This window comes from Periophthalmus magnuspinnatus, chromosome 4, assembly GCF_009829125.3.
Source record: "Periophthalmus magnuspinnatus isolate fPerMag1 chromosome 4, fPerMag1.2.pri, whole genome shotgun sequence".
Lineage (NCBI taxonomy): Eukaryota > Metazoa > Chordata > Actinopteri > Gobiiformes > Gobiidae > Periophthalmus > Periophthalmus magnuspinnatus.
In genome coordinates, this window is record NC_047129.1 from 18774836 (window position 1) to 18793169 (window position 18334).

The 18334-nt window shown below is 38.6% G+C and overlaps 1 protein-coding gene across 1 annotated transcript in view; it reads left to right on the plus strand.

The window, feature by feature from the left end:
- Positions 1-14852, plus strand: part of znhit6 (zinc finger HIT-type containing 6) — a 35252-nt gene extending 20400 nt beyond the window's left edge. The window contains exons 8-10 of the mRNA XM_033965193.2: positions 776-856; positions 9012-9136; positions 13179-14852. Coding sequence (XP_033821084.2) covers positions 776-856; positions 9012-9136; positions 13179-13528 — 556 coding nt within the window. The 3' untranslated portion in view covers positions 13529-14852. The remainder of the gene's footprint in view (positions 1-775; positions 857-9011; positions 9137-13178) is intronic.
- The last annotated feature ends 3482 nt before the right edge of the window (positions 14853-18334 follow it).

Genomic DNA, 18334 nt, shown 5'->3' on the forward strand with positions numbered 1-18334 from the left:
ATACCAGGGAGCTTTTAAAGAGAATAGGATCTGTTTGCCGGATGTAGCTATTTCCAGATGCCATGTGTGACCTCGCAAAATTTAGTTTATTACTCAAACTCAACTCAGTTCCTTACATTGTTCCAAATATACAACCTTAATGGATCACTTACCCTTTTTATGGTCCATTTGAAAATGTTTTGGTTCAGTGGACTCTTTACAGCAGAGTTTAAACCTACCGCAATCCCCGTGTTATCTGTCAGTTGTGTTGTTTAAATAAAAGATAGGATTTGATTTTCTGATCTCTGTTCTAATGTTGTTTCCTCGTCACAAACAGACCTGGAGTTGTGTTTTGTTTCATTCACACATGTTTAACACACAAACCCTGCATATTTAGGCTGAGTTCTTCTCTGCTAAAACAAAAAACACTCTATTCCGCCTTGTGATGTTATCATGTGGTAATACAGGAAGTGCTCCACTGTGTTTTTAAACTCCATACAACTTCACTAGAATCATTTGGATCATTACAGCTCTGGAATTTCCAATCTCTACTGAAGAAAAGGTAAATGGAGCTGTTCACTTGAAAACTACCACTTCACAAGGTGGAACAGAGCATTTTGAGTGTTGGAGATGTAGACAGAGTAAAAAAGTGTTACTCAAACATGTGTGAATGAAACAAAACACAACTCCAGGACTCCTTTGAGGAGGTAACAGCATTATAACATGACTTAACGCTCACACGAGTCAGTTTTGTTTAATATATGAGCTTTAAACTTGTATTGTATCTGTGTTTCAGGCTGAAGATGTACGTTCACGAGCCTTTAGAACATGTGAAAGTGTTCATGAAGTCCGAGGGCAGAAAGGCGAACTCAGTGAGGTGAGTGTAAACTGACTGAACCTACATGATTGCTTAATGTTTGGGTCTAACGCACAAGATCCCATGAAATGATCTTTGTGTTGAGTGTTTATTTTTTCTTAATCAGATATGTACAGTCTGAATCCAAACAGTTTTTTAGGACACTGGCTGCAGTCACTCAAAATCAGATTATCAGATTTTGGGAGTAAAAAAACGTAAACAGCAAAATCATCTTATTTCTTTCTTTCCTCTAATGATTCTCATCCGATTATGTGGATTTCATGTCTTTTAAATCTATGACACCTGTGGATCATTATATTATAATTTACACATTTTAAATCGCAATATTCATCTAAAATGACTTACTAAAAGAAACAAGTCCACTGACTTCCCAATGGGAGCTAACGTCACTGTAAACATCACAACAAAGACCCTGTTGGCGCCCCCTAAGGACAGCTGCAGATCCCATTAGCAAGTGGCAGATTTTTTTTCATTGGTATTAAAATGACAACATGACGCTGCCGAATCCTACACGTATCATCACTTGTAGGAAAAATAAAATTGGAAAACAAAGTAAGAACGTCAGAATGGGTGTGTACCGTGAAGGTAAAAACGGGGGTTGATCGGCAAAATGGCGTCTAGAAAATAGGTGATTAAAGGTTACTCAAATATGAATCACTCTAAATACAACTTTGAGATAGTAAATGAGATGGAAACAACTATAACATGATTAAAAGCTCTGAATGGTCCATTTTTGATTTAAGCTCTTTCTTTCTGTATTTGTCAGGGGCCATGTACAGTTCATTAATCTTATAAAAGAAAAGATGATTTGTACCAGATTTAGCTACTGATGCTTTCCATGTGCAGTCTCTGGGCAGGTCAACACACGTTAAAATTACACATCATTAGTTACATTATTAGACTAACAGTTCATCATTAACATTAGCTGTAAAATACAATGAAACGTCCCCGTATCCAGTACATGATGTTTCCTACAGTCCAAACACATTAGAAAGCATTACGTACAGGTTTTTACAGTGAAATAGAACAGCACAAATGAACTTCACTGATGTACTTTTTCAAATTTCTAGTAAAATTATTCAAATCGACAGACATTTTCAGTCTGTCTGGAGCTGTTTCCACTGTCTGATGGTTTGAAAAGAAAAGGTGACTGAGCAAAGGCCAAGGATCTGTTTGGAACTTTGCACTTTGGGTTTACAGAGGACCCAGTGGATCAGGCAGTTTGTTAAGAACAGAGTTTAATAAATGTTTTTAATGGAGGAGGAGTTGCACTATTAATAATAAGTCATCTCAAAGGTGCTGAAATCCAGTTATAATCAGATTTGTGCATGTAACCCCAGCCATTGCCTTTTGAATCCCATGTGCTCTGCCTTGGTCAAAAACGTAAGTTGCAGAGTTAAATCCATTTCTCCATGTGTGCGTCACCTGTCAATATTGAGGCTTTAATAATTAATAAAAATGCACAGGGAGAACGCATGAGTCAGACATCCTCAGGACACAATACAGAGTCTCTTTGTAATTGGTTCAAAACCATTACTAGCTTAATACAGCGTTAGTCATCACACATCAGAGGCTTATGGCAAAGGCGGTGTCCTGTCAGGTTTAAGTCAACGGAAAGTTTGGTTTAAATACCTTTGGTCTGAGAATAAGCGTGTTAATAATGATGGATTTATATTATGCAATGCGTCTTTTAACTGGAGATTTTCACTTTCAGCCAGAATGCCAAATATGCAAATTAACCAATGGAAATACACTGAAGGCGAAAAAAACCTGCCCACTCACACAGACACACCCTGAGTTTAAGAGTGTTTAGGCTAGATGTCAGAGCGCTGGGTTTCAGAGGACTTCAGAACAGAACAGGCTATAGTTCATATCATATTTAAGTCAGATAAATGAAATTAATAAGTGCAAATTTTTGTTGTAATCACAGACTGTATAAAGATGTGGACTAAGTGAGTCTGACGTCACCGACAGCGTTCATCTCCAGTCAAATGAAGCTCATCGAGGCTAGAGCAGTTATAGCGGACAATCTGGGGCAGGGAGCCATATTTGGAATTCTGACCGCGCGTATATTAGCAACCAAAAAGCCAATCCAGAGCGAGGCTGTTACACCCTTTCCCACATGCACTGCTGGTTTAGCAGGGAGCAGGCACTTAGCAAAGCTGTCAATCAAACCTGTTGCTAATGCTAGCGGGATCTAGGAAAGAAGGTGTCTGATTTGTCTGTTATTAATGTTCATATCTTGATTTACAGACATAATAACAAAATAAAACACCAGGATCATGTAGAGCGGGTTAATACGAACATTTAAGACCAAAATGATGACAGCAGCAGTTACAGAGAAATTAACCACAGTTTTTTTATGTGAAGTGAATTGGAGCGCGCCCATGATCACTTCTTATTTGGAACGCGGCAGCTAGCAGGTTAGCTATGTTCATTTATATATACAGGCTATGGTTACTAATAGATATGATCAGGTTCGACATTTGTGAATTTACCTTTTGGATATTTCATGACAAAGTACAATGTGATCAATTGATACTTGTGACATCACGCTGGGAGTGTCTTACATGTATGTCTCAGGCGGAATGTTCATCATTTACCATGGAGACACAATGCACACATTAACAAACACTGCCAGAAAGTATTAAAATAGTCTGAAATCTCAAGAAAAAAATACAAAATGGATTTAAACAGCACATTTTCAGGAGTCCATGATCAATCTGAGTGTTGATGGTTCTGTTTAGGAGTTTGTCACTAACTGTTGGCTAATGCTAGCTAGCTTGTGACTGTAATGTTATTTGAGAGGGACTTGTTTTACAGCACAAATCAGCTCACATGTTGTAGTTACTAAGTAACTAACTAAGTCATCTCTTTCTGCTCAGATTGTGTTAAAATAAAACTCAGATTAAAGTCTAAGAAACATCAGATAGAGCAGTGCCTACAGTTAGCATCACGCAGCTGTAAAGTCTCAATAATGCAACACTGTTAAAGATTGCACTTGTCTTTTCTACATTGTGTTATTTAATCTCATTGCTGGATCCAGTAGATACCCAACCTCTTCACATAAGTTTTTGTTTTTCCCGTTACCAGCCTAATCCCGCAGATAACACGGCTTGTTGACGTGTCAGGAGACGGGAGCTTGTTTATAGGTTTGTTGCCAGAAAAGGAGAGCTCACAATCTGCTTTTGAGCCTCTGTTTGTAAGCCCTGGAGACACTGGTGTTTGCGTCCTCTGTAGTACTTTCCCTTACATATTTGAGGCAAGCCCATCTTTAAACCTCTTCACTCACTCTGTGCTCTCCCTCATCTCGGCCCGAGGCTGTGCTCAAGTCTTTGAGCTGCAGATGCTTCCTGCGCTCTCCTGCAAAGTTGGACTCATTTTTGGCTTGTAGAAAAAAATGTCTTTCCATTCACTGAACATGAACAACAGTATTTAAATTTACCAAAATATCAGACTCTATTTGATCTTTTTTCTCAAGTTTCTGTTCGTGTCTGCTGGGCTGTGAAAGATGAAAATTGTAAACTTTGTAAAATGAACTTAAAGGTAGAGGAGGCAAGGGAAGTTTAGTTGTATAGCACTATTCATACACAAAGTAATTCAAAGTGCTTTACAGAATAAAAATATATTAAAATCACAATACAAACAAATCAAATCATAAATTATCATAAATGAACATTAAAACACAGTACAGCACAGGACTTTTTTGTAGTAGTGGGACATTTTTGGTTATTTTTTCTGCAGTATGATCAGATTTGAGCTGTAGAAGATTGAATTATGAACTAAAATGACATAAGCTGATGATTTAAGAGTTTCATTCTGCTGTTCGTTTACACAGCTCAACAATATTTCACAATAGTGTTCTTTTAAAATACTGTTTTGTTTATAATTCTGATTTTTTTGTTTCAATATTACCGTTTATCGTCTTTAATTACTTCATCAATATATCGCTCTTTAAAATGTGTTATTGTGACAGGCCTATACTCAAATCAGTCAGATAAAAATCTCTTTTATCTGTTAGGGATTTCACTCGCACTTTGGAAGTTGTGCCTTTTGCGTCACTCTGATCCTAAATGATTTATTTTTTATTTTTTTTGTCGGGAAGTCCCATTACGTCTCATTTACAAGGGAATCCTGAGTGCACAGTAAAACATACATTTACAATTCATAAAATGCATAGTAAAATGTTTATTCAAATATTTACTGAACAGTTACACCAGTCTGAAAAGATTTTAAAAAAACAACTCAAACTTAACATTGTAATTTCCTTAAGTGAATGTAAAATGTGTTCACTTTCTGTCATCTTTTCCTAAGCTGAATTGGATTGCTCTTTTATAAACCATCAAAAGTTGCTTATTTCTGATTCTTCTACAGTATTTTATGATGTGACTCTGAGTTTGCCTGTTTTCCCTGTGTGATTCGTTCTTACAAACACTGAAAAGCACAAACACTGCTCCACATAAACCGGCCCTGATGGTTTGCACGTTATCTATAATAGAATAATATCTGTTCTGTCTCGGGAACCATTTCCTCTCACTTTAACACCAGCGCTGATGGCTCTCAGCTGCTGTAAAGGAAACAGCGAGACCCTCCCTGAAGAGAACACGGGATGCCTACTGTTCATTCACCAGTACATTTTATACAGACCAGATGTGGCGGTGTTCTTGGCGTCGGCCCCCATCCCTTTAAAAACAGCTTGAACCCGAAAACTCCGACACCACCGGGAGCTTCTGTAGACTCTGCCATCACAAAAAAACACAAAACTGTTTACACCAATTGTCTCAAAGTTCCACTCATTTATTTAGATAAACACAGACAACACTGAAATGCATCCTGGATTTTTGTAAATATTTAAATACTTTCACATATCCGAGTTATAGTTATACCAAGTTTGATCATATTTGGTTTAAAGTAGAGATAGACTTGTTGGTTATTGGCCTATGGAGGAGAGTTAACATGCTAAAAAGTCCAAATATCAGCCCCATATATTGGCCAACTGAAATATTTGGGTTAAAGTAGAGATGAATATAACAATTAAACTTGGTATAACTATAACTTGGATTTTTGTAAATATTTAAATACTTTCACATATCCAAGATGTATTTCATGACGTATGTTTTGTTTTGGTCGATCTGCTTTCCTAAAAAATAAACACAAAACTTTATATTAACACTTAAATACGAAGATATAACTGAACAAAACGTGACCATACAGCTCTCTTATAGGCTTGTGATTAAAAAAAAGGGCTTGGGGGAGTTTGAAGTAGATTAAAATTACATCATTTTTTGGGAAATAATCAAAATTGACACAGCATATCGGCCCAAAAATATCACCAGAAATATCGGCCCAAAAATATCACCAGAAATATCGGCCATCAGTTGCTCTGTATTCTAAACAATCACCTATAAATCAATCAAACTTTATTTATAGAGCCTTTTACAACACTCAAGGTGACCAAAGTGTTTTCCAATAAAACCAACACTTATTTCAAAACATTGTACAGGTTTTTTCTTTTTATTTCATTGTTTAAAGTATCAGTGTTACTAAGTGTTAAAGCCAGTCTGAATAAACACCTTTTGAACCTAGATTTAAACAGGCCAAAGTCTGTGATATTGGTAAATGAGGGGGCAGTTTGTCCCAAAGTGTGGGGCCAACTACACAGAAAGACCCATCACCTCAGAGTTTGAGCCTGGCTCTGGGGATGTCCAGGAAGAGTTGGTTACTTTACCTTATTGCCCTATTTGTGCTGTGGACAGACATAAAAAAAAAGCCCATATCAGCTGATCTCTACTTTAAAGAGCATTCTGTACAAGCCAATGCTGGTCCCATCACTCGATTAAATTAAATAGATGACATATATAAAAAAAACAATATATCTTTATTTGTGTATATTGTTTAAATATCCAAGTTATACAATTTTAACATAAACTTATTTAAAAGTTTGAAAGATGCTTAGGGGCCCAGAATTTGACCCTCTTCCTATTAATTTATATTAGAGGGGGGCCTATGTGTGGCTTCTTGCCCCGGGCCCCTAAATTTCTGATGACAGGGCTGCATTAACGTAACCACCAACAACTTTTACTGTTTAACTTTCCTCCCTTCACTTCATTTGACAAGAGTTATTAGCTCGGGACTATTTCGGAGCTGTTAATTCTAAATATACTGTGTCTTGTTGTTTTGAACCCCATATCGTATCCAGTGCTGTTGGAGGTGTTAGCTCAAACAAATATTTATTTGCAGTAGCGTGTAAAGTGATCTTAAGCCCCCCTCAGTTCTTTTCCAGGAGGGTGGGGTTCAGGGAAGGCCTATAAATGTCAAAGTGTAATAGCAGTTCTTCAATTGGCCTGTGTAGTGGGTGTCTACTTAGGCGGCAACAGTTGCATTCACCATAACAAACAATATATCAGCGAGCCGCACTGCATCATGGTCCTGACGTTAGGTGGGAACGGCGCCAGTTTCTGTACATCCAGTGTTCTATCAAGTAGTATTTGGGAGTTGACAGTCTAAGCTCAATGGTTTTCCAGTGTCTTGAGAGAACATGTGTCTCGGGAGGGTCCAGATTACTGTTATTGAAGTGATTTACAACCATCCCTAATGCATGATGGGACAAGACTGATGTCGTTCTGTTCACAACTGAGGAGGAGGGAGCAGTGCTGCAAGAGTCTGTGAGAGACGGGATCAAGTCTTGCTAAAGTTAGACTTTCCATTTTAATAGAAATACAGCAGTTGTGAAAGTTTCTATGTCACACAAAATGGACTCTTGTGAGGTTTAAACCATGTTATAATGTTGTTATCTCCTCAAAAACAGACATGGAGTTGTGTTTTGTTTCATTCACACATGTTTGAGTAACACTTTATTATTAGTCTGTTACATCTCCAAAGCTCAAAATGCTCTGTTCCACCTTGTGATGCCATGAAGCAATAGTTTTCAAATTAACAGCTCCTTTTTTACCTTTAGTTGAGTAGAGATTGGCAACTCCAGTGTTAAAATGATCCAAATGTTTCTAGTGAAGATGAAACACAGTGGAGCACTTCCTGTATTACCACGTGACATCACAAGGTGGAACAGAGTGTTTTCTGTTTGAGAGAAGAACTCAGCCTAAATATGCAGGGTTTGTGTGTTAAACATGTGAATGAAACAAAACACAACTCCAGATCTGTTTGTGATGAGGAAACAACCTTATAACATAAATCTTGTATGGTGTAATTGCCTTGTGCCACAGTCACAGATATTTCTTTTCATTTTAGAATACAGAACAATACAAACAAAAACAAACAAAATAACTGCATAGGTCCATTTAAAACATTAAAAACAGGAGCAGGTGTGACTAGCAATGTTTATCACTGAATTATTAAAAGTCCATTAGTCTGTCCAGTTTTCCATATCCTTGAAATGTATAATGCATTTTTAGGAAGCAAAATAACCCCAAGCTTTTTTCCCCATTTCAGTTCTAGTGCGGCCAGTTTTTAGACATAGAAAATCATAAGGTCTTGTATTAAAAGTTCCCGTACCAAAGTTCAACAATGTGAGATATTGAGTCAGTCTGTGGTCGTAGTCTGTTATAAATACATTTTATACAGTGTTGTTCTCTTCTGACAGATTGCGATAGCCAACCTACTTTTTATAGAGTGTATAGTGACGGGTTTTAAATTCATCGCCTGTTATGAAACGAAGGGCTGAGTGGGTGAAAGAGAGTAGCTAACGGTTTCAAAGTTGGCTGATGTCTGCATGTTTATTATATCTCCAAAATCTAGCTCAGAAAGAGGCCATATGAAGGAGGAATATCGGAGTATTGTTGTTGTTTACTGAAATCCTATATTTTGGGGATTTTAAACTGCATTTGCTTGAAGTTAACCTAACCTTTAAAGCTTTCTCCACTTGCGATTTAAGAGTTACTCCTTATTATTGTACTGGAAGTTCATATTTATTCTTATTTCATCAGTGTCCATGGGGCTTAAAAACACTGCTCAACTCAACAAACTCACTCAACATTCGATCAAAACTGAGATATTATTGCTCAATACTTTTCCACCCTAAAAGGTGCTATGGTGAAGCTCTAATCTGCTCCATTTAGCTGTGAGGTATTGGAGTTCAGTGGATTTCTTGTTCTTGGCGTTATAACATCATGTTTACTCACGTTTTACTTCTCTACAGGTATCATGAACTGGATCTTCACAAGAGCTTGAGGGATAACCTAAGTTACAAAACATTAATCGAGTATCCTGTACTGCACGTCGTTCTGAGGGCTCACTGGAAAGACTATCCATTGAAGGGGCCAGGTAAAACAGCTTACTAAGCCTTTTCTCAACATTGGCTACCAGAATAATATTCACTAATACTAACTAGAACAAAAATATTTCTTTTAATGCTCTTATAGTGAAAAATACTTTGATTTATTCTTGTGTGTGCGGTTTGGGCCTGGGCATGCATGAGTTCTTTTCCTGTATGGTTTCTGTTCTGTTTTCATGTTTATTAGTTTTAATAAGAAAAATCTAATTTAATAGAATATTATAAATCAATTTCCTTTTGTGGAATAATTAAACGATTTGCCATATTGATCAGCTCTGTCATCTCTGTGCACAACAGTAGCCAGCTAGTTTCAGTCAGAGGGACAGTCAGTGACCATTTGCTGTCTTTCCTTGTTGTTGTTTAATGTTCTAATAGAAGTTAGCATTAGCATTAGCATTAGCCATGACACACAAAGAAACACTTGTAAACGCTCTTGTGAAGTTTTCCTCACATTTGTAAAGTGTTTAACGTGTTGTCAGTGGCATCCACCCCCAGCTCCCCGTCCACTGCCTGACCCTAACCTCTAACCTCTGACCTTTGACACCTAACCCACCCACAGCTCCCTGTCCACCTCCTGATCTGTCAGGATTTAGTGACATGACGCTGCAAAAACCTCATAGACATAGCAATACACCGGAAAATGTTGGGCTGACTCCCTCTGATTGGAACTAGCCGGCTGAGTCGTTTCAGGGTTGCTCAGAATATAAAGAGAGTTTCAAATTAAATTATTCAAATAATTTTTTAATAGAGTATTTTCTCAGACCAAAGTTTAGTTTGTTTTCATCCCTGACAGTTTGGACTGCTCACTAGCGCTCTTCCTCAGAGTGGTCACATGATGTTGCTGTGATGTGTCCGGTTAGCTAAACAGGTTTTGGAGCTGTCTTGCTACAGGTGGAGGCAGAACGGCAGCGCCATCTGCAGTCCGACTTCTTCAGGAAAGTATCTGTTGTTTGACAGTAAAAAGGTCCTTTACTCTAACTTACTTTAAACTGGGACGAGGGGGGCTTTTTGCTCTCACACACCTGGGATACTGTCCTGAAGAGACTGCAGATGGCACTGTTGTCCTGCCTCCACCAGCTGGAAGACGGCACCAAAACCAGCTGACTGGACACGTCACAGCAACATGACCACTCTGAGGCGCTAGTGAGCAGTCGAAAGTGTCAGGTATGAAAACAAACTAAACTTTGGTCTGAAAACAGAATCTATTAAAACAATAGAACTGGCAAATATGGTTGATTTACAATATTCCATTAAATTTTATTTTTCTTATTATTTATATATTTTTTAATAGAAACATTACCGACTTTTTATCATTACCTCAAGCTGATCATCTACTATCTGAAGTGATTCAATCTTGCATTGTGTAAAATGCGTTAAGTTGCACAACCTTAACCCTGAAGGAGTTGATCCAAACAGGTGATCGTTTTCGTGCCAGGTGAAGGCATTACTTACAAACTTTTATCTGACTTTGAAGTATGAACAATGTTTTCATCACGGGCCCCAGAAGCTTGAACTCCAGTATTTTCGGCAGCTAAGCGCACATGATGTATGGGAAGTCATAATAGTTCCAGAAGTCTGAACCTCCGCCACTATCCAGCTGCATTGTATCATGTCCTGCTTTCTCCAGCTGAGACTTTTAGACTCCCGGCTCTTATTTTTCACTATGGCAACACCAACCCAACGGAAATGAGTGTGTTCTGTTCAACATCACACTCACCAGCTTAACCTCGACAGCCGCCACAGCCAGAAAGAGGATCAAACATGAGTCTTAAACAGTGGCCCTGTGATCTGTTTAAATGACAGATTAGAATGTAAGAGAGAGGTCACCTTGGAGTGTTTGTCCTGTAGGTGTAACCTCTGTAAAAGTCACATGAGGACAGGATGGGATGTGGTGAAACTGTGTATTTCTCATTAGTATGACTATACAAGACCACACTCAGCTCTCTATCATTACTCAGTCAGACCCAGACCACCAGAATGACGAATGGGATAATTTTAGACTAAGAGTGTGTGTTTTGTACTGATAAAACGTCAATGCTACAGTCTTTCTCTATTATGTCACCCATCGAAATTTCCTGATAATGGCACATGCCAGACCTGGGAACATATGCGGGAAGTGATAACTAGCAAACAAAAACACTAACTCTATGTATTCAGTTGAAATAAGGGAAGTGGTAGAGCTATACATACAGAAAATAAAGTCTATTTTCTGTCAGGCTGGAAAAGTGCAAAGGAATAACATCACCAAAAGCTAGCACAGTAGCTCTCACAATTGGCTCAGCAGCATGATAGCTAGCTTGCTGTGTCTCAAAGCGCATGCTAACTTTTATTAAAAGTGTAAGCGTACACATTTTGAAGTTCCGTAAACCGCTGAAGTAAATACAGACAATAAACGATAATATTGAAACTCATTTACTCCACTGACACAAAACCAAGAGCAGATTTAAACCACAAAAACTATTCTAAATCTATAATACTGTTAAAAATCACGAGCTGCAATAAATAAACAGCAGAATGAAACACTTAAGTCGTTTCATTCTGCATCTGTAATGACTTTATCCAAACTTTTGTGGCTTAAATCTTATCATAAGGCCATAAAATAACAAAAAATTCCCAGTAGTGCAAAGAAAATGTATACGTGATAAATACTAACCCCAAAAACTATAGTTCCAGCTTCATATAAGTAGTAGATATAATGATAGGCCTCAAGTCACTTAAAAGAAAGACTAAAAGACTACCATACTATGTAGAATATTTCAGTTTATTTAGGTTAGTTTAGTTATTTGTTAAATTGTTTAATTTGTTTTATTTGATTTATGTATTTATTGTATTATTTTTTTAATTTCTTTTTAATTTACATTTTTTATTTTTATGAAACTGGAAGAATGCACAATATATATTAACCTAAAGAGACACATTGTACCAGGTCGTAGCACTAGCGCTAATCTCCACTTGTAGTCCCTGGGCCGAAGAAAATGTATTTATAATGATCAGGCCATGATAAAAGTTCTGTAACCTCATTTATAAACAGTTCTCTCAGCAGCTCGGTTTGTGCCGTCACAATTACCACTAGCATTGAATCACAAACATGTCTCTGTCTAAACACAGAAGTGTGTCTGGTCAAGTATTAATTTTATTTGGTTAGTGTTTAACATGTTGTCAGTGACATCCATCCACAGCTCCCTGCCCACTACCTGACCCTAAACTCTGACCCCTGACCCCTAACCCACCTGCAGCTCTCTGTCCACAGCCTGACCCTAACCCCTAGCCTCCGACCTCTGACCCCTAACCCACCCACAGCTCCCTGTCCACTGCCGCATCTTTAAATATTTATTCATTTTAGCGTGACTCTGCAAAAACCTCATAGAGATAAAACTGGACAGGAAGTAGTGACGCTAACAGTGAGGTTGGGGGCGCTGTTGTGGATGTACACATTTAGCATTGGCACTGTTAAAATACATTTTTACTCTAAAAAAGTGAAAGTAAAACACATATTACACATTATTACACCACAACATCTCATCTATAATGCATTTGTCTTTGGATGCACAATATGTGACATTCAAACAAATTTTGTAAATAAAATGGTTGGGATCTGTTTCTGCTTTATCCATGAAAGTAATGGAACTTTTCGGATAAGTGGAGCATTATAGTCTTAGACACATGGATTCTGTAACTCCTCAGTCTGCAGGGAGATGGCATTTGGGAATAATTGCATATAACTCACAATTAACATTTTGGAGTCTTTCATTCACACATGCCCTCCCCGCTTTGTTGCATAACTAATTGCTTGGCACTGGGCCTCATTGTGGAACGAGCACAGAGCCAAGTCTAGCGTCATCTTTCTCAGCATGTCTTTGCACTCTTTCTGTTGCTGTTAACACAAGCCCTCAGCTCTAACCTAAACATTTTCAGTGTGTGTGCATTACGCCTCATCCCATGTGGGTTTTGTTTGGATTTATTTCAACTAATTTCATGTGTGCTGAAATGTTTTATCAAAGTGTATGTACAAATAAGATTATTCTGTTTCAGCTGAACCGTCATCAGACATCAGCAATACGACTGAGAGAGTGAACCATCTCAAAGACGATGAGGCTGACAGAGCTTCATCTGCTAAAGCCTCTACTGTCTGCACTGGAGCATCAGAAATCTGCTCACCACAAGCGAAACGGGCAAAACGAGAAGAGGGAAAGAACGAGAAGGAAGATGGAGAGGTGACAGACAGCAGTGATGAAGATGAAGACAGTAGTTCTTCTTCTGAGAGTTCTGACTCAAGTGAAGGACCAATGGAAGAGGGAAAGGTGCCAATGGATGTGCCAAAGGATGTGGTAGAAAACTCTGTGGAAGATGGAGTCAACAGCAACCAGAGTGCAGTGCAGTGACAGGAGCGGCGGCGACAGGAGCAGTACTGACCTCTTACCTGCACAATAAGAGCCACATGTGCTGCTCCACATGGCACACAGTCTGCTGGGCCGAGGTCCAGCTGAGGCCGAGGTCCAGCTCCGACTGTGAGGAGCTGAAGCTGCCGCTTTCACTGTGGAGTTAGACACAGGGACCAACAGAACTGAGAACAACAGTTGTAACTCGCATGTTGTTTTTGTTGTGACAGATTAACGATGGTTGACTGAAGATCATTTTTTCAGTGGTTACTTATGTAAAATTATAATTTTAAAGAAATTCAAAGTAAAATGATGAACCATTTTTCTGTATTAAATAAAATATAATTTGTTGTTGTGCTAATACTTCTGTATATGTGTGTACATCTCAACAATTAAAGGACGAAGGAAAGCTGCTTTCCTGGACACCCAAGGCCATGTTAGTCTTAGTACACTTAGTGGTAGTGTTAGTACTCTGAGTATTCTCTTAGTAGTCTCTTAGTACTCTTGGTAGTCTCTTAGTACTCTTAGTAGTAGTCTTAGTTCTTAAGCTCACTTAATCTTTGTCACTAAGTCTCTGTAGCGCTTCAGGCTTCAGTCTGTGCTTTCCATGGGCTAATAACTGTGGACGTGGTCATTCTCGTCTTTCTCACACCTTTCATGTGTGAATATGCTGACGCATGCAGGCTGCACACAGAGCATTCTTAACCGGTGTCCGTTCATTACCATAACACAGTGCCAGTAATAACGGGTGATGCGGTCAGTTGCTGGGGCCTGTGTTCAGAGCCGTGTTTTTATAACTCATCCGCTGGACCTTAACCCCTGTGGACGCTGTGCTTTTGATGTCTGCTCTGTGATGACGCAGTTTCCACTCGTTTGCATCAGCGGCAATGAGCTCAGAATGTGTCCGTCTGTACAGAAGACCTGTGCCTCTCAGTCATATCGGACATGCATTTGTCAATATTCTGACAGCCATACCACACCATAGACATGCATCTTAAATGGACTTAGCTAACCTGCTAGCTGCTGCGTTCCGAGTAGGAAGTGATCATGGGCAGGCTTTGGACTCCATCGACTTTACATTAGAAATTAGTTTTACATTTGAAAACTGTGTCCCCTCTCTCTGTAACTGCTGCTGTCAGACTCGTCATTTTGGTCTTAAAATGTTCGTATTCACCCACTCTACATGATCCTAGGAGTTTTATTTCACTATTGTGTCCGTTAATCAAGATATGAAAATTAATATCAGACAAATCAGATGCCGCCTTTCCCTGAGGTTGCTACCGCTAGCCTTAGCAACAGGTTTGATGGACAGCACTGCTAAACGCTCACCCCCTGCCAAACCAGCAGTGCATTACCTTCAACAGCTTCGCTCCAGATTGGCTGTTTGGTTGCTATGATACTCACAGTCGGAATTCCAAATATGGAACTCAGCTCTAAATTAGCCTCTATAACTGCTCTAGTCTCGATGAGCTTCATTTGACTGGACTCGACGCTGTGGGTGACGTCGCACTTTTCTTTATACAGTCTATGCAGTAGACACAGTTAAGATCACCCATTTCTTTTTTATATATTTGCATGTTAAATGTATGTTATATGGACAAGATATTTTAACTTAGGCTAGTTTAATTACATACAGTTCTAATTTAATGATAGTTGTCTAATTCTAGCACTGTGAATTCAAAATAGTTTGGGTTGGTTGGTTCTGCTGACACATCAGTTAGATTGGTTTTGCATTAACACCACCACTTAAGGCTAACTGTCTTAATTTTCTAGCTCAATAAAGTTTCTCAAAACCACCACACAAAGCTGTATTTTTTCTGTTGCCTTAAAATAGACTTTTACTGGCTGGAATGTGCAATAATGCACACTTCACCTCATTTGCCCTTATGGAAGTTTTGAGGCTGTTTTTAGATTTCAATTAGTCTTAATTTGGTGGCCAGAAGATAATTATACTGTGTGAGGCTGGTATTATGAGATATGCTTCAGCACGTAGCTCTGTGTCAGCCCTCAAATGCCACTGGTGAAATCATCGTTAAACTCAACTGTTGCACCAAAGTGAGAGATTTTGTGTTTGGCTTTCGCCTTACCCTGTAATTACCCTGTGATTAAACTGACAAAAATATGCTTCTAATAGTAGTTATTCTATACACTTCCTGTAACGTCATATTATGAGACTGGAAGAGATTGGAAACGCTGTTTAACAAAGTACCGTACCATATTTTCCAGACTATAAGTGGCATTTTTTGTGCGACTTATACTCGGATGCGACTTATATGTGAAATTACTAAAATATATAATTTCACATCTTTGTTATTGTCACACTGACAACTGCGCGAGGGCTAACATGTTAGCTTGTTTTTTATGCTTTAGTTATCTGATTAACTGTTAATATCTTACGTTAACATACCAGACACATATTCAGTTCTGTCTATGCTTCATGTAGCCCACATGTGTCAAACTCAAGGCCCGCAGGCCAACTGCGGCCCTCCACATCATTTTATGTGGCCCTCGACAGGGTAAATTAAAAGGTCTGATGGTCTTAAAATGTAATTTTATCAAGAAATACGCAGTTACACAGCCATATCTTTACATCTAGGCAAATGCATATGCAATATTTGTAACTTGAATATGTGACAAATACAGAAAGAGTTAATTAACAAGTTAAAAAAAGTAGTTAGATTTATTTTACATCTGGCCCTTTGAGGGCAGCCATTTTGCTGATGTGGCCCTCGGTGAAAATGTGTTTGACACCCCTGATGTAGCTGAATAAATGTAAATGTGTTACATTAGCGTGCTGTACTGATATTCAGCCTGTTGTTCTCTATTTTATTGTTCTTAACTTGCCTTTAAAGATAAAATGTCTGTTCTTGGTCTTGGAATTTGGAAAATTAATTTCCCCAAAAAATGCAACTTATAGTCCAGTGTGACTTTTTTTTTTTTTTTTTTTTCAATATTATGCACTTTTTCGCTGGTGTGACTTATACTCCGGAGCGACATATAGTTCGGAAAATACGTTGAGTCTGATGTTGTGTTTTTATGCTGCGCTTTTCCACCTTCAAGACACTCAAACTTTACATCAAGAAACCACTCGCTCATTCACACACACATTCATACACCAGTGTACACAGACATTGGGGGTGACGTGAGTTAATTGTTTTGCCCAAGGACACGACAACAGTATTCATCTGTTGGAGCTGGATTCACACCGCCAACCTGGATTGGACCACTCAACCAGAGATGTTTATGTCAAGAGCGGGATTTGAACCGTCAACCTTCTGATCACTGAACAAACACTTGATTATTCTTAGGCCTTACGTTTATCTGTGCAGTTTAAACATGTAAATTGGAAGTATTGCATCATTCAGTCCATGGTAGAATAAAAAAAAAACATGCTCCTTAACATCTTGAACCAATGCCATGGGTCTAAAGGAGGTCAGCGAGCCACAGCAGCAGTGGTTTTCGTGGTCCAGTAGAACAGTTTGGCCTCTGTGATCAGCGGCAATCCCAGTAATGAGTAAGTAAGTGGCAGGAAATGATTTCTTTGTTCCATGTGGTCTGCCTTGTCTTAGTCCAGCTGTGTGTTTGTTTTGTGTTTTTTTTTCCCCCCGTTTTAAAGTAGCCTTAATAAGTTAGGAGTTGGGGTTAGAGTTTTTTTCCCCCTGATTTTTGAAAGTTCTTTTAAACTTGTCCTATGCAGGTTATGGTCTAAATGTGTGTGTGTGTGTGTTTTTCTTTATGATGATTATTTGTGTTTTTTAATTTGTTGTTGTACAGTTGTCAGGGCCAGGGCTGCAGTTATATAGATCTTATAATACCTTTAGCAAACACCCAAATATAGCATTTCCACAGTCTGGACCAGCACGTGAGTCTTTCTCTGATAACAAGAATTGCAAATCAAATCTCATAATTTTGTAATGTTTGTCTGAAGTTCAAGTTCCGTCGTTGTGGTCGTGGTAGTTGTAAAGTTTTTTTGGACTTCTGTGTGCTCAGCTTACGTTATTGTCTCCATTTTCTCTCTCATTATTAACCAGATTGCTTCCTGAAGAAATTGGGCAGTAGCTTTGTGGATTTGACTTGGAACAAACATTAAGATGAAGTTAGCCACTGCACGGCCTGCTGCTTTCCATCAGTCTGACTAGTCACAGTTACAGATGATCCATTGTGTTGAAGCTTCCCAAGTTCCACACTCAGACATAAACTGTTTTGGTAAACCCTGGTTCTGTTTGCGTTGTGTTATGAGAAATTATTCTTCTTATTGATACATAACTTTCTTTTGTAGCTTCAGCGTTTAAAATCTTCCATGCTTTGCCAAGAGTGTTCCACAAGACGGCATTCAACCTATCTATCTCCATGGAGACTCGCAGCTGACATCAGGTTAAGTTACAGGTCAGGTTTGTGGAGAAATGACTCTGTTTTTGTAATTGAATAAATGTACGTAAGTTGTTTTGTTTTTTTTAAGCTATACAGTCGAACCTTAAACTGTTTATATAAATGGACGTAGCTAACCTGCTAGCCAATGCGTTCCAAATAGGAAGTAATCATGGGCACGCTTCCGTCTCCATTGGCTCTGGCTCCAATTCACTTTCTATTGAATAACAGTGTCCCCTCTCTGTAACTGCTGCTGTCAGACTCGTCTTAAAATTTTGGTCTTAAAATGTTTATATTAATCCGCTCTACGTGATCCTGGGGTTTTTATTTCGCTATGCTGGCCGTAAATCAAGATATGAACATTGAAAATAGACAAATCAGGGACCTTCTTTCCCCGAAGTCGCTCCTGGTAGCGTTAGCAGCAGGTTTGATTGACAGCGT